Source organism: Lemur catta, chromosome 3 (genome assembly GCF_020740605.2).
Source record: "Lemur catta isolate mLemCat1 chromosome 3, mLemCat1.pri, whole genome shotgun sequence".
Classification (NCBI taxonomy): domain Eukaryota; kingdom Metazoa; phylum Chordata; class Mammalia; order Primates; family Lemuridae; genus Lemur; species Lemur catta.
Genome location: NC_059130.1, coordinates 94,555,452 through 94,569,417, shown reverse-complemented (window position 1 = coordinate 94,569,417; position 13,966 = coordinate 94,555,452). Strand labels below are relative to the sequence as shown.

At 53.4% G+C, this 13,966-nt stretch overlaps 2 protein-coding genes across 3 annotated transcripts; one reads left to right on the top strand and one right to left on the bottom strand.

The window, feature by feature from the left end:
* Nucleotides 1-2,563: 2,563 nt before the first annotated feature.
* Nucleotides 2,564-6,906, top strand: CDC20 (cell division cycle 20). Its single transcript, XM_045545659.1, has 10 exons — nt 2,564-3,324; nt 3,434-3,582; nt 3,672-3,768; nt 3,916-4,044; nt 4,143-4,339; nt 4,452-4,546; nt 4,692-4,920; nt 5,080-5,205; nt 6,205-6,322; nt 6,672-6,906. The coding sequence occupies exons 1-10, from the start codon at nt 3,144-3,146 to the stop codon at nt 6,848-6,850; spliced, it is 1,500 nt and encodes a 499-aa protein (XP_045401615.1). The 5' UTR covers nt 2,564-3,143; the 3' UTR covers nt 6,851-6,906.
* Nucleotides 6,907-7,067: 161 nt separating this feature from the next.
* Nucleotides 7,068-12,202, bottom strand: ELOVL1 (ELOVL fatty acid elongase 1). 2 transcript variants are annotated; one of them, XM_045545660.1, is made up of 8 exons: nt 12,087-12,202; nt 9,232-9,291; nt 8,850-9,040; nt 8,590-8,670; nt 8,397-8,453; nt 8,212-8,317; nt 7,986-8,122; nt 7,068-7,801 (listed from the first exon to the last, which is right to left on the bottom strand). In XM_045545660.1, exons 2-8 carry the CDS (start codon nt 9,275-9,277, stop codon nt 7,580-7,582), a joined length of 840 nt encoding a protein of 279 aa, XP_045401616.1. In that variant the 5' UTR covers nt 9,278-9,291; nt 12,087-12,202; the 3' UTR covers nt 7,068-7,579. The 2 variants fall into 2 exon arrangements, with proteins under 2 accessions (XP_045401616.1, XP_045401617.1); XM_045545661.1 differs by lacking the exon at nt 12,087-12,202 and adding an exon at nt 10,315-11,189.
* Nucleotides 12,203-13,966: the final 1,764 nt, after the last annotated feature.

Below are 13,966 nucleotides of genomic sequence, written 5' to 3'. Positions count from 1 at the left end.
AATAGCTCAAGCTCATGTCCCTTCCATCCTAGTCTTGGGTCCTTAGGAGTAGAATCAGAGGCTTCCATATGGCTGGGGAAGGAATTATTGAGAGTGGGTATACTGGATGTCATCCATTTGGCCTATCCAGATCTACTCTTCATCTTTCTCCACCTTACCCTGTGCTCTGCAAGGCTGATTCATATGGCCTGCATCAATGAATTCCCTTGGGCTCTGGTTTCTGTTTGGGTTCCACCAATGGGAAGATATTATGGGCTGAATTGTGTTCCACACACACACAAATTCAGATGTTAAAGTCTTAACTCCCAGTATCTCAAATGTGACCTTATTGAGAAATAGGATCATTGCAGATATAATTAGTTAAGATGAGGTCATGACCCCTAAGCCAATATGACTGGTATTCTTATAAAAACGGAGATTTGGGCACAGACACACAGAGGGAGAAAGCCAAGTGAAGCTGAAGGCAGAAATCATGGTGATACTTCTACATGCCAAGAAATGCCAAAGATTGCAAGCAACCCACTAGAAGCTAGGGGAGAAGTATGGAACAGATTCTTCCTCACAGCCTTCAGAAGGACCTAGCTCTACTGACACCTTTATCTGGGACTTCTAGTCTCCAAATCTGTGAGATAATAATATTTGTCAATTAAGCCACTCAGTTTGTGGTAGCTTGTTACAGCAGCTGCAGCGAGCTAATACAGAGGAGATCAGAGGATGAGCTACATAAGCAGCCTATGCTTGCTGGCTGCACACTCTCCTTATCCCATCCTTTCTACAGCCCCTTCCAAGTGGATCTCAAGCACCCACTTTCCTGATCTTGCTCACCAAGATCACTGGTGATTTGTTTCCCAATGGCCAAATATGACCTTTTCTGTCATTACTTTACTACTTGACCATTTTATAGCATAGTGGACTTCCCACTTCAAGGTCCATGTCCGTATAATCTCGATTGCCTTCCTTCATTCTTTTATTTTTAAATGTACAAATACCTTGGGGTTGTACCCTTATCCCTCTTCTCTACAGTTACCCTTAGTCCAGAAGTCACAAACTACTGGCTATGTTCTCCCCTCAGATGTTTTCTTTGGTCCTTCCCTAGACAGAAACCCTCACTGGTTCCACAATGCCTAGCAGATAAAGTCCAAAGTCCATAGCTTAATATTTAAGGCCCTGACCAGCCTGATATTAGACTACCTCTTTTATTTTCTGTGGTTCAAGAACTCCCGCCCCTCCCCCCTTTTTTTTGAGACAGAGTCTCTCTCTGTCACCCTAGGTAAAGAGCAGTGGTGTCATCATAGCTCACTGCAGCCTCAAACTCTTGGGTTCAAGTAACCCTCCTGCGTTAGCCTACCGAGCAGCTGGGACTACAGACATGTGCCAACTTGCCTGGATAATTTTTCTATTTTTTATAGAGATGGGGTCTCACTCTTGCTAAGTCTGGTTTCAAACTCCTGAGCTCAAGCAATCCTCTCACCTCAGCCTCTCAGAGTGCTAGGATTACAGATGTGAGCCACCGTGCCCGGCCAACTGCCCACTTCTAATGCCAGGACATCCACCTCCTTGTTTTCCAAGGTAATTGGAAATAGAGAATATGAATGCTTCAAATTCAAAGATAGTAACAATACTCAGTTTGGGCAAAGAGCCCCAGATTTTTCTCTGTCATCATCAGGGTTGGTGTTAGACTAATGATTGAGAACCTGATTTTTCCAGCCTCTTTCTGAGACTGTACAGACTACTGTTAGGATTGCAGGAGTTAGATTGAATCCTGGCTACACTCTTATTATTGGCTGTGCACCTTTGGGCAAGTTCCTAACCTCATTCCGACCCAGTTTCTTTTTCTATAAAACGAAGATACAATATCTGCCTTATGGGATTAAGCATTGAACTCAACAATGTATGTAAACTTTTAACACAGTAGTTAGCAGATGGTCAATAAATGGTATCCATTATTATTTTTATTATTGCTGCTTCACCTCTGAGCATATTCACACAATTCATTTCTGTCATTATTAGAGCACTGGATTGAACGCGAGTCAGCCTTGTATTCCCACCAACTTCTTCGTACGACCTCGGCCAAATCCCGCCCCACCCCCACCCCGAGCGGGGATGGAGAAACGGTGCACCACGCGCAGGTTAGAGTGGGTCTGTAGGACTCCTGACACCTCTAAAGCCCCTGGGAGTAAGCCAAAGTGTCTCCCACAGGGCAGTCTAACCTTATTTTCCAGATAGGCGGGTTTCGATTCTGGTCCTTTTTCCTGGGCTTAAGTAATTCCCTTCCCCTCTTCCAGGCTCATTTGCCCTGTTTGTAAAACAACAACAAGCAAACAAACAAACACATGTGTTACTTCTTCTCTAGCGGCGGGGACGGGGGTTCTGCCAGGCGCCCAGGAAATAATCGGGACGCACCCTAACTAGCTCCGGACTTCCTCCTGCTCCTAACCTGCTCAACTCCATCCCCTCGCCCCACCCTGCCCGCCTGCCGCCCGCTGGCTCCCCTTTCCCTTCTCCGAACGGCTCAAGCGCTTTGGTTCTCTCCGCCGAGTTCTGCAGGCGAGTATCATAAATATGACCCACGCGCCGCTTTACACCTCAAGCACCCGGAGCCCGACGCGGCCGCTGAGCCCATGGGAGCGAGTGGGGAACGCCGACGCAGCGCAGGAACCAGCCCTCCGATCCCCACCCGCGTTCAGACACCAACTCCCCGGCACCGCCTTTAAAGCCCCTGTCCCACCCTTCTAAGCACAGTCCACGGATGGACTCTCGCGAGATCCGTAATATGCCCGGAAGACCCGCCTTCTGTGCCGTAGAGGCCAATGGGCGAGGGCGACGGTTACGACGGTTGGGTTTTGAAGGAGCCAATGAGTGCTCGGAGCGGAGAGTTTAAGAGGCGTAAGCCCGGCGTGCCGCAGCCGGTCTAGGATTGGAACCTGCTCGGGAACTTACGGTGAAAGGCGGCTGGGCTGAGCCGGGGTGGGGCCGCGGCCAGCGGGTTCCAGGCCGGAGGGGGCTGCAGCCGAGGGTGCCTCTGACTGTGTGGCCGGTCGGGGACGGAGGAGCCCCTCGCTGTCTCCTGAGTACGGTCTCCTCTTTTCCTCCAGGGCTCGGCGGGCACCAACTGGGAGGACCCCTCCCCCACAGGCGCTCCCATGGCGCAGTTCGTGTTCGAGAGTGACCTGCACTCGCTGCTGCAGCTGGACGCGCCCATCCCCAATGCACCTCCCGCGCGGTGGCAGCGCAAAGCCAAGGAAGCCCCAGGGCCGGCCCCCTCACCCATGCGGGCCGCCAACCGATCCCACAGCGCCGGCAGGACTCCGGGCCGAACTCCTGGTCGGTGGAGTGCGACGGGACACGGGAGCAAGAGAGAATGGCTGGGAGTAGCCTTCATGCCTCCTTTCCCAGGAACCTGGTCAGACTGTCTTCTCTCTCTCCGCCCCAGGCAAATCCAGTTCTAAGGTTCAGACCACTCCTAGCAAACCTGGCGGTGACCGCTACATCCCCCATCGCAGTGCTTCCCAGATGGAGGTGGCCAGCTTCCTCCTGAGCAAGGAGAACCAGCCTGAAGACAACCAGACGCCCACCAAGAAGGTATGTGTCACAGGGGTCTCAAGGCATGGGCTCTGACTATGTCCATTGGATAACAACATCATGCTTCACCACCACCTTTACATTGACAGGAACATCAGAAAGCCTGGGCTTTGAACCTGAACGGTTTTGATGTGGAGGAAGCCAAGATCCTTCGGCTCAGTGGAAAACCACAAAATGCCCCAGAAGGTAAGACCTGAAGTTCCTGGTTCTTGGAGGGAGATGTCAGTCCATCTCTAGGGCTGAGAGGAGCTACCTGTCTGCTCTTCTTACCTAAGACTGAGGGTAAGGGAAGTGTCAATTTTCCCAGCATCTAGACCCACTCTGTTGCCACAGGTTACCAGAACAGACTGAAAGTGCTCTATAGCCAGAAGGCCACACCTGGCTCCAGCCGGAAGACCTGCCGTTACATTCCTTCCTTGCCAGACCGTATCCTGGATGCCCCTGAAATCCGAAACGACTACTGTAAGTGTAGCCTTATCCTTGTCCTGTGGATGGAGAAAGAGGGCCTGGGGACCAGACAAACAAGGAGGCTCATGCTCCTCCCTTTCCACATCTGGCAGACCTGAACCTTATGGATTGGAGCTCTGGGAATGTACTGGCTGTGGCGCTGGATAACAGTGTGTACTTGTGGAGTGCAAGTTCTGGTGACATCCTGCAGCTATTGCAAATGGAACAGCCTGGGGAATATGTATCCTCTGTGGCCTGGATCAAAGAGGGCAACTACTTGGCTGTGGGCACCAGCAGTGCTGAGGTGCAGGTGAGACTTGTGTCCCTGCACTGCAACTCTGTCATCACCCAGGGGGCTTGCCCAGCTGGCAGATCTTAATGCCAAGTCCCAGTCTCTTACCCTACTGATCTTCTCTCTCTAGCTATGGGATGTGCAACAGCAGAAACGGCTTCGAAATATGACCAGTCACTCTGCCCGAGTGGGCTCCCTAAGTTGGAACAGCTATATCCTGTCCAGGTCAGTGGTTTTTGCCAGTCTTTGGCAAAATCAGCATGATTTTTGCCCATTCTGCCCTTAACTGTACACCCCTGAACTGAAGCAGCCCTGGCTTGTTTGCATTTGGTGCTGCCACAAAACCTGATTCCCTTTCTCCCTCCTCTAGTGGCTCACGCTCCGGCCACATCCACCACCATGATGTTCGGGTAGCAGAACATCATGTGGCCACACTCAGTGGCCACAGCCAGGAAGTGTGTGGGCTGCGCTGGGCTCCAGATGGACGACATTTGGCCAGTGGTGGCAACGATAACTTGGTCAATGTGTGGCCTAGTGCTCCTGGAGAGGGTGGCTGGGTTCCCCTGCAAACATTCACCCAGCATCAAGGGGCTGTCAAGGTGAGGGGGGTTGGGCTAAGGTCTCTGTAGACTCTCATCTATAACCTGGGGACTATTAAGGGGAGATGGGATGGTGGGATTGGAACTGGGTTAATCTGTGACCCCTAGAGCTTCTTGTCTAGTTCTAGTACCTGCTGACCCCACCTTTATCCCACCTAGGCTGTAGCGTGGTGTCCCTGGCAATCCAGTGTCCTAGCAACAGGAGGGGGCACCAGTGATCGACACATTCGCATCTGGAACGTCTGTTCTGGGGCCTGTCTGAGTGCCGTGGATGCCCATTCCCAGGTAGTCTTTTACCTATTCCAGCCTCTCACTCCCAGACGCGTTCTTACTCTGTGTAGTCTTCCTGGGCAACTATGTTCTCTTGTGGCTTCACCAACTCTATACCCTGATGATTCCCAGACTTCACACTCAGCTCTCACTTATGAGCTCCATTTCCAACAGTCTGTGGCTATCTCCACCTTTATGTCCTATAGGCACCACCACCTCAATAGGTCCCAAATTAAACTTGTCATTTCCCCTTGCCTCCCTGAAATGTGTTCCGCCTTCTCTTCTTAAATTGCTTCAGAATGGAAGAACCTGCTCAGAAATACGAAAAACCTTTTAGAATCGTTCGTCTTCCTCACCACAATCTGTCAGTTTTTCCTCAGAATATGATTCACATCTGTCCCCTTCCCTCAGACTCACCCTTCTTCCCAGTGGAGGCCCACTACAATGGCTCCCTCACTGGGCTTCAAGCATTTATTTCCTCCAATCTGTCTTCTACACTGGTCTGAGTGGTCTATTACTGTCCTCCTTAAGCCTGTAATGGCTCCCCATCACCTATGGCATATAATCCAAATCCATTAGAATACATTTGAGGCTTTTGCTGGTGGCCCTCCCTGCAGCCACTTCAGCTTCCTCTCTTTCCACTCCCTCCACATGCAACTTCACGCTCCACATGGGCTCTAGAGCCAGATGGCCAAAATTCAAATTCTGGATTTTGTCACTTACTAACTTAACTTGCATGTGACCTTAAGCAACTTGTTGAATTTCCTTCTGATTGATTCCTCATCTGTAAAATGGATAATACAGATGCTCCCTGACTTACATCCCAATAATCCCATCATAAAGTCAAAACATTGTTAAGTTGGGGACCATCTGTAATTGTCTCTCAAAGGGCTTTTGTAAGGACTGATCATTCGTCTGAGTCCGTAGCACCTGGCAGAGTGCCCAACACTGGAACTGACTCAGTTCTGATTTGAGTAGCTTGTATGTCATGCCCATGCTATCCCCTCTCCACAGGTGTGCTCCATCCTCTGGTCTCCCCACTACAAGGAGCTCATCTCAGGCCACGGCTTTGCCCAGAATCAGCTGGTTATTTGGAAGTACCCAACCATGGCCAAGGTGGCTGAGCTCAAAGGTAGGTGGCTATGTCAAAAGCCAAACACAAAAGGCCACATGTTATGCCTCTATATGAAATGTCCAGAATAGGGAAATCCAGAGAGATAAAACACATTCATGGTTGCCAGGAGCTGGGGGAAGAGGGTAATAGGAAGTGATGATAATTTTTTGGAATTAGTTTTATCGGTTGCACAACTTTGCAAATATACTAAAAACCACTCAGTTGTGAACTTCAAAAGGATTAATTTTATGGTGTATGAATTTTATCTCAAAACAGTTACAAAAAACGAAAAAGGCAACGTGGCCATCAAAATTGGGATGGCTATGGTTGTGTCTGCATTAAGATATACTGTTCTCATTTGCCCCAGGTCACACATCCCGGGTCTTGAGTCTGACCCTGAGCCCAGATGGGGCCACTGTGGCATCAGCAGCAGCGGATGAGACCCTGAGGCTATGGCGCTGTTTTGAGTTGGACCCTGCACGCCGGCGGGAGCGGGAGAAGGCTAGTGCGGCCAAAAGCAGTCTCATCCACCAAGGCATCCGTTGAGGACAAACCTATTGCCTTAGTTTTTTATTTTTCTAATAAAGTTATGTCTCTCTTTCTTCTCCTTGTGTGACCTGTGTCCCAGGGGCCCCTTTCTACTGGGATCAGAGAGCTAGAAATGTCCTCTGGGAGCCTTGACCATCACTACTGTTTGTAGACAGGGCTACACAAGCTGGGTACCCTACCTCTTCTACTCACACATGTACACACATGACCTCAGTGGTTTCCTCTGTCACTTTTAATTAAGACACAAGTGAGTAAGCCTCCACAGGCTGTATTCCCAGGCCCCCACCCACCCTGACCTTTGGCCCAGAAGCTACTGCTTCAGTGTGGGGTGGAGGAGGGAAACTGGGTCCACAGTGACAGATTATTGCTGACCTCTTCAGTGTGAGGAAAAAGGCCACAAGACCCTGGTGGGGGCCAGCCCTGAGTGCTCCTCTCCCAAGTTTAAGGCAGAGAAGGGGAAGTAAGTGTCCAGCCCTTTTAGCCCCCAGCTCTGGAGTGGCAGAGGGCAATGAGGCCACATCCCTGGAGCTGGCCGGGGGAAGTGGGTGAGGAAGGAACGGAAGCGGCGGTCCCTGTAGACCATTGTGGGGAGGGGAGGGCCAGTCCCCTGCTCAGTCCTGACCACGCATGCCCTGGTCACAGGTGTAGGCAGCGAGGGCACTGACAGATGCTGCCCAAGGTGCAGTCCTGAGGCACTTAGGTGGGCGCCTATCCAGGCCATGTTTCTCAGTTGGCCTTGACCTTGGCAATACCTGGAGCTCCGTTTTGCTGAAGTACACGGGGCAGCCGCTTGCCTTTGGTGTAAGACTGATACCAGAAATTGGAGAAGAGCACGAAGAAGATGGTGCCATACATCCAGATGAGGTGGATAATGACTGGGTACTGGTAGTTACAGCTAGGCATGAAGTAGTACTGGGAGATGTGCAGTGAGACCAGCACAAACTGGATCTAGGGACAGAGAAAGCAAGGGTCAGAGGGGACAGTGAGAAGACTACAGGGGAAGAGGGAATAGGGAAAGAGGTAAACATTGAGTGGGGAGGGAAGGGGTCAAAGGTAAGACAGGTTGGAGAAAGAGAGGATCCAGACTAGGTACGTTGGGGGGGTGGTTATAGGCCAGGCTCAAGCCCCTCACCAGTTGGATGGCTGTCATGTGCTTTTTCCACCACAGGTAGGGCTGAGCCACAGGGCCGAGGGCAGATAACCCATAGTAGAGGTACATGACAACATGCACAGAGGAGTTTATCATGGCATGGAAAGAGCCCATTCCTCCTGTGAGTAGACAATAAAACAGGGTCAGCAGAGTTGAGCTTCTGGTCCCCAGTGCATACCTTCTTCCCCCAGTGGCCCACACAACTCACCTGGGGCAATCTTTATCCCCCACCACCAGCTCCAGGGAAGCACTGAGTGATGGAAGACATGTAGGAAGGTCACCTGCTCCTCCTTCTTCCGGAGAATAAAGATCACCTGAGAGAAGAGTGGGGGAAGGGGGTTCAGTCTACCCTTCTTTCTCTCCCCAAGTTCTCACATCTCATAAACTACTCACTGTGTCCATCAGCTCAATGAACTTGGAGAAGAGGAAGAGCCAGGCCACTCGAACCATCTGCAAGAATTCAGGGCAGCCTTAGGATCCCACAGGCTACCCTAAGAGCCTGCCTAAACTGGGCCATGGGCACAGGTCAAACCCAAACTGCTCCTACCCCCCAGGCTGCTCCGATGTAGCCCCGGCCCCTACTTACCCTAAGTGCCTCAGGGCTATTGGAATAGTCCACAGGGTCACAGCGCCAGGTATAGGTACTCAGCCAGCCAGACATCAGGAACTAAGAAAGGGGGTGGATTAGACCACCAGAGTTCTCCCCTCCCAGCACTTCCCTCCCCTTTGCTAGCTGCAGACATGGATCTGAGTCTCTCTGGAAAGGAGAGATGCCATGCTCTGGCCCTACAGCCCGTCCCTTATGCTGCCGGCAGGAATTAAAGCCCAGGCATCCCAGGGGCCCACCTCATAGACAATGTAGAAGGAGAATGCCACGAGTGAGAAGTTGTAGACAATCATGAAGCCACGGAGCTGGAAGGGCTTCCGATTAGCCATGATGCGAGGCCCAAGAGAGAGAACGAAGTACACGTAGGTCAGGAGGATGGAGGTCATCAGCAGGGGGGATCCCATCAGAGGGTAGCCCTGGATCCGGGGATCTGTGAAGAAAGGTCAAAGGAGTCAAAAAGGGCCACGGGTTCCCAAAGGTCTTCACCAGCTCCACAGACATGAGGTCAGGTCATAAAAGGGTCAAGGGGTTCACGAGGTCTCTCCATTAGGAGACAGCCCTAGATCCAGGGATCCCAGAGAAGAAGAGTTTCTAGAAAAGGGCTGGTGGATGGCACCTTACCTGCATGCTTCATCATCTCCTGGTACACGTTCACCACGGCCTCCATCCTGGCTAAGGACTCTGGGGAGGTACGGAAGGTAGATGTCAGACAGAGCACACTGCACACCCCCATCCCAGAGACAAGACACAGAACCAGACAACTCCGGAGGCCTCACTGCAGAAAGGACAGAAGAACAGTGAGAGGAAGCGATTGCTGGTGTCTAGGGGAGGAGGAGGCAGTTTGATGAGGACATCTGCTCCCTACACATCCTGCCTACTGGGAAGGGCTGTTCCACCCTTCCTCTCCACACCTTCCCCTCCTCACCTTCCTCTCCTCACTCTCTGCCCTCTCCAAGGGTTTTACTTCCTGGCCTCTCCTCCCCTCTTCCTCCACAGAAGAACTCTCAATCCCTGGTTTCTTTCCAGAGAGTCTTAACTCCTCACCAACATCTTTATTTATTTATTTATTTATTTATTTATTTTTGAGACAGAGTCTTGCTCTGTTGCCCGGGCTAGAGTGAGTGCCGTGGCGTCAGCCTAGCTCACAGCAACCTCAAACTCCTGGGCTTAAGCGATCCTACTGCCTCAGCCTCCCGAGTAGCTGGGACTACAGGCATGCGCCACCATGCCCGGCTAATTTTTTCTATACATATTTTTAGTTGGCCAGATAATTTCTTTCTATTTTTAGTAGAGACGGGGTCTCGCTCAGGCTGGTCTCGAACTCCTGACCTCGAGTGATCCACCCACCTCGGCCTCCCAGAGGGCTAGGATTACAGGCGTGAGCCACAGCGCTGGCCCTCACCAACATCTTTAGAATGAACTTCCTCTCCCTTCCTTGCCCAAGTCTCTCACCTCCCCAACTCTGTGTCTTTCTTTTTCTCTCCAGGGATGCTTCCCTTCAACAGCTCCTCTCTTGTTCTCTCTTCTCTCTGGTCCCTTCCAGGGACTCTCATCTCCCCAGGGTCCCTCCTCTCCCCTGGCAGAACTCTCACCTCCCTTGTCCCATCTATCCCTTCGGGAACCTTATGGGCCTGGGATTCCTCGTCTCCCCTGCTGGGACACTCATCTCCCTGGGTTTCTCCTCTGCCTGTCCAGGGCGCTCACCTCCAGCCTGTCCTCTCGGTGCTGTCCTCTCTCCTCTCGTGGAGCCCTTCCTCTCCTGGAGCCTGGCTCTTTGAGACTCCTGCCCTGGCGGCTCCACCTGTCTGACTAGATCTGGCAGTAGCCCCGCCCTCCACCCACCCCAGCGGAACTGCACATGGGATGGAGGGTGGATCCAGGCCACAGGTCAGTGCCTGGAGCGGGGAGCAGGACCCACCAGGATTGGGAAAGCCAAGTAAAGCCCCAGACTCAGCACCCACCCACCCTGGACCAGGCAGATGAGCTAAGGTCCAAGGTTCCGAGTCACAAACCTCCCCCAGACTCCAGCCCTAGCCTTGGCCCAAAGAACTGCTGAAAATCCACACCCAGCATCCTCTCCTGAGCCAGCCATACATTCTCAGTTTGCCCTACTTCAGAATGGGTACAATCACCTTTCTCTTCCAGGGAGGGGCAGGGAAGCCAGTGGCATGTGAGGAGGTGGGGGAGTGGGGGAGGTCTCAGGAATCTTCCCCTCCCTCAGGGAGGGGTCCTAATGGGCTAGGTCCCATCCCCCTCAGAGCCTGAAAGAATGTCGGGGGAAGGCTCACAGGGACACAAAAGCCTCTCCCCAGAGGCAAGAGAGTCTGGGACTCTGAGTCAGTCCCAGGGGGACAAGGTATTCTCCCGGCCAGGGCAGCAGGTGCTCCTGGTTGCCTCCATCCAGAGACCCACCTGCACAGGTGCTAAGTGAAGAAGCACACCTTCTGACACATCCATCAGGGACGACAGTGCGCCCTGCGCACGCCCCTCACAGGTGCTGCCCCACACCTCCATGTCACTCCCCACTTCTTCAGAGCCACCGTGGTCAGGCCCCAGCCCTGCCATCCGCACAGGCCCCCTTCATCTCAGCTCCCCACCCCAATGCCCCCGACAACAAAGCCAGCACACGGCAGGGCTAGCACACATACAGCCTCCTGCCTCTGACACACCAGCCAAACTGGCCTCCATGGACTGTGTGACTCGCGTGGCTTCCAGCCCTCACCCCGCCCTCACACAGTGCCCTCACAGGCTGGGCACCATGTGCAGACGCATCTGCTCCCCGCCCAGGCCCACACCCACTGGAAGGTGCACACACAGGTCCACTCGCACACGTGTGAGCCCCTGGGAGCAGACACGCACCTGCCCTCGGTCTGGCACAACTCTTTCGCCGAGGCCTCTTCCCTCACATGCAGACTTTGTGGGGTGCCCATTCTGGGGCAGGGCCTAGGCTTAGGCATGTGCTCTAACACACACTGAGTTTGCCAGCTTATCGCTCTCAACCACCAAGCCCCAGTTCACCCCCCCCCCCACATACGCACACCCTGGAGGTCAGGAGGGACTCAAGGCTTCTGGGAAGGACCTCTCCCCAAGCGGGAGGAAAATCTGGGTGTGTTCCCGTAGGAGAACTCAGCCTATTCCTTCCTTCCTTCCTTTAAGATGGATGGAAGGGAAAAGGAGCCGGGCAAAGGAAGGAGGAGGGGAAGGGGGAGAAAGAGGCAGAGGAGAGCGAGAGGGTGAGAAGCAAGAGCAGGAGGTGGTGGGGGAAGGCCTGGGTGTAAGCAAATGAGGCCAGGGACGCGGGTGTCGGGGGAGGGAGGGTGCAGGCGAGGCCCGGCCCCAGGGAGCTGGGACCTCCCACCCACTCGCCCCAGTAACAGCCTCGCCCACAGCCCGGGCAGGGCAGGGCAGGGCTGGCAAAGGCTGGGCCAGGCAGGGGGCGCCGGCACGTGGAGAGCCCGGGGAAGGTCCAGACTCACCAGCGGGTGGCCAGGCGGGTAACAGCGGAAGGCTCGAGGGAGCAGGGCTAGAGAGAAGTCCCCGGGGCCAGCCTGCCTGCCTGCCACTTCCTCATCTGCTGGGCTGACTTTCTGTCACCAGAGGGGGAGGAGCGGGCCGGACGGGGGGCGCCCGCTGATTGGGCGGCCGCCCAGGGCAGGAGGCCGGCCAGCACAGGACCGGCCGGGGGGCGGGGGCAGGGGCGGGCCGTGGTCCCGGCAGGAAGCTCAACAGCCCGGACTCCCCACCCCTTCCCTCCCGCTCTCTGCCCGCCCCGGCCGCTGGTTGCTGCCCGGCCCGGCGCGGGAGCGCGCTGCCTCCTCCCGACGGCAGCCCCGGTCCGCCCACTCTCGGCTCGCGGGCGACCGGCCCACCAACAGGACCACCCATCTGTTTGCGGCTGGCCCAGCTTACGGCTCGGGGATGTTCCAGGGCTCAATCTCTCCTTCAAGAGCTCCTTCTCCCGCAGAGTGAGCCCAGAGGGGCGGGCGGGAGGCAGACTAGGTGTGCTACGGGCCGACGTGGGGTGGCGGGAGGTCTTAGCGGGAGCGAGCAGCTGACCAGGTAAGCCTTCTCCGCGAGCCTATAAACTTGGACGTGCCCTAGCGTTAGCATCCGCTGAGAGGACTGCGGGGAACGGAGGCGGGAGGATACAAGTAACCTGGGGCAAGACTAGTGAATCACTAGTTTAACTGGCCTTCAGGGTGGTGAAAGGCAAAAAAGAAAGTGAATCTGACTGTGGCTAGTAGGTCTTGAGGCCCCAATGGGGCCATTTGATTTTTATTCTAGAAGCAGAAGAGAAACTGAAGATTTTTGATGAGGCTATAATCAGACTTGTATCATTCATCCATCAAACATTTATTGACCATCTACAGTGTGTAAGACTGTGTTAAGCTCTGGTGACACTGTCCCTGTACCCATGGGGTTTACAGTCTAGCTGAATCACTTCACTCTGGCAGCCAGTGTAAGGAGGGTGCTGGAGGGAGACCAGGTGAGAAACAACAGCCTGACCTAACAAGGTTTGGGAACTGATGGGATCGAAGAAGGCATACAATATAGAGATTTCCTCCAGACAGCAAGACTAGCTCTCTATATATTGGTTGTCTATTCTACACTCCCTGGCCCCCACCTCCACATGCTCACCATCTAGACTGAACTAGTGGGGGCAAAGACTAGGTTTTAGTGAAATAAATCTATATCTCCAGCAGCTCCTGGAACAGTGGTTTGCATACAGTGATCCACACCTGCTTGTAGGCTGGTGTGAATGTGGACAGAATTAGGGAATTCAGAAGAGGTGGTGGGTGGGAGAAATACTCTGTGCTTAAATGGTGGGATGTAGCTATGTGGAAGTTCAGTCCTAGAGCTCAGGTAAGAGGTCTGAGCCAAAGTACAGATATGACCCAGCCCTTTAGCACCTGCCCTTGAAAGAAAATGGCACAATTGACTATTCAAAAAACTCAAAACTTAACAGTGTAAACTAAGGCCCTACCTGATATAGTCCCTACCTGGTCCTCCCATTCTACCTGTCCTTTATTCCCCAGAGATGTCAGGTCTTTCATACTCCCCAACCCCCAAGCCCTGCCTCCTGGCTCAGTGCAAGGTACAGTGAGATCTCCCAGGCAGTAAGTCACTCCTTCCTCTTGCTCCCACAGTTGTACTGCAATGTAATAATCTGCTCATCGGCATCCCCTAACTATAAGCTCCTCTCAGTAGAGGCCATGTTTTAGTCATCTCTACCTCTAATTATTTTATTTTTATTTTTTAGAGACAGAGTCTCCCAATGTTGCCCAGGCTAGACTCAAACTCCTGGGCTCAAGCGATCCTTCCACCTGGAGAAGTAGCTGGGATTACAGGGTCATGC

Excerpts from the sequence above, each read along its gene's own strand:
- CDC20 (XM_045545659.1), top strand. The coding sequence starts at position 3,144 with ATGGCGCAGTTCGTGTTCGAGAGTGACCTGCACTCGCTGCTGCAGCTG. Across the intron at positions 4,045-4,142 it reads TGAAATCCGAAACGACTACT|ACCTGAACCTTATGGATTGG; the intron begins GTAAGTGTAGCC and ends CACATCTGGCAG. Across the intron at positions 4,547-4,691 it reads AACAGCTATATCCTGTCCAG|TGGCTCACGCTCCGGCCACA; the intron begins GTCAGTGGTTTT and ends TCCCTCCTCTAG.
- ELOVL1 (XM_045545660.1), bottom strand. The coding sequence starts at position 9,277 with ATGGAGGCCGTGGTGAACGTGTACCAGGAGATGATGAAGCATGCAG. Across the intron at positions 9,041-9,231 it reads GGAGATGATGAAGCATGCAG|ATCCCCGGATCCAGGGCTAC; the intron begins GTAAGGTGCCAT and ends CTTTCTTCACAG. Across the intron at positions 8,454-8,589 it reads ATAGCCCTGAGGCACTTAGG|ATGGTTCGAGTGGCCTGGCT; the intron begins GTAAGTAGGGGC and ends GAATTCTTGCAG.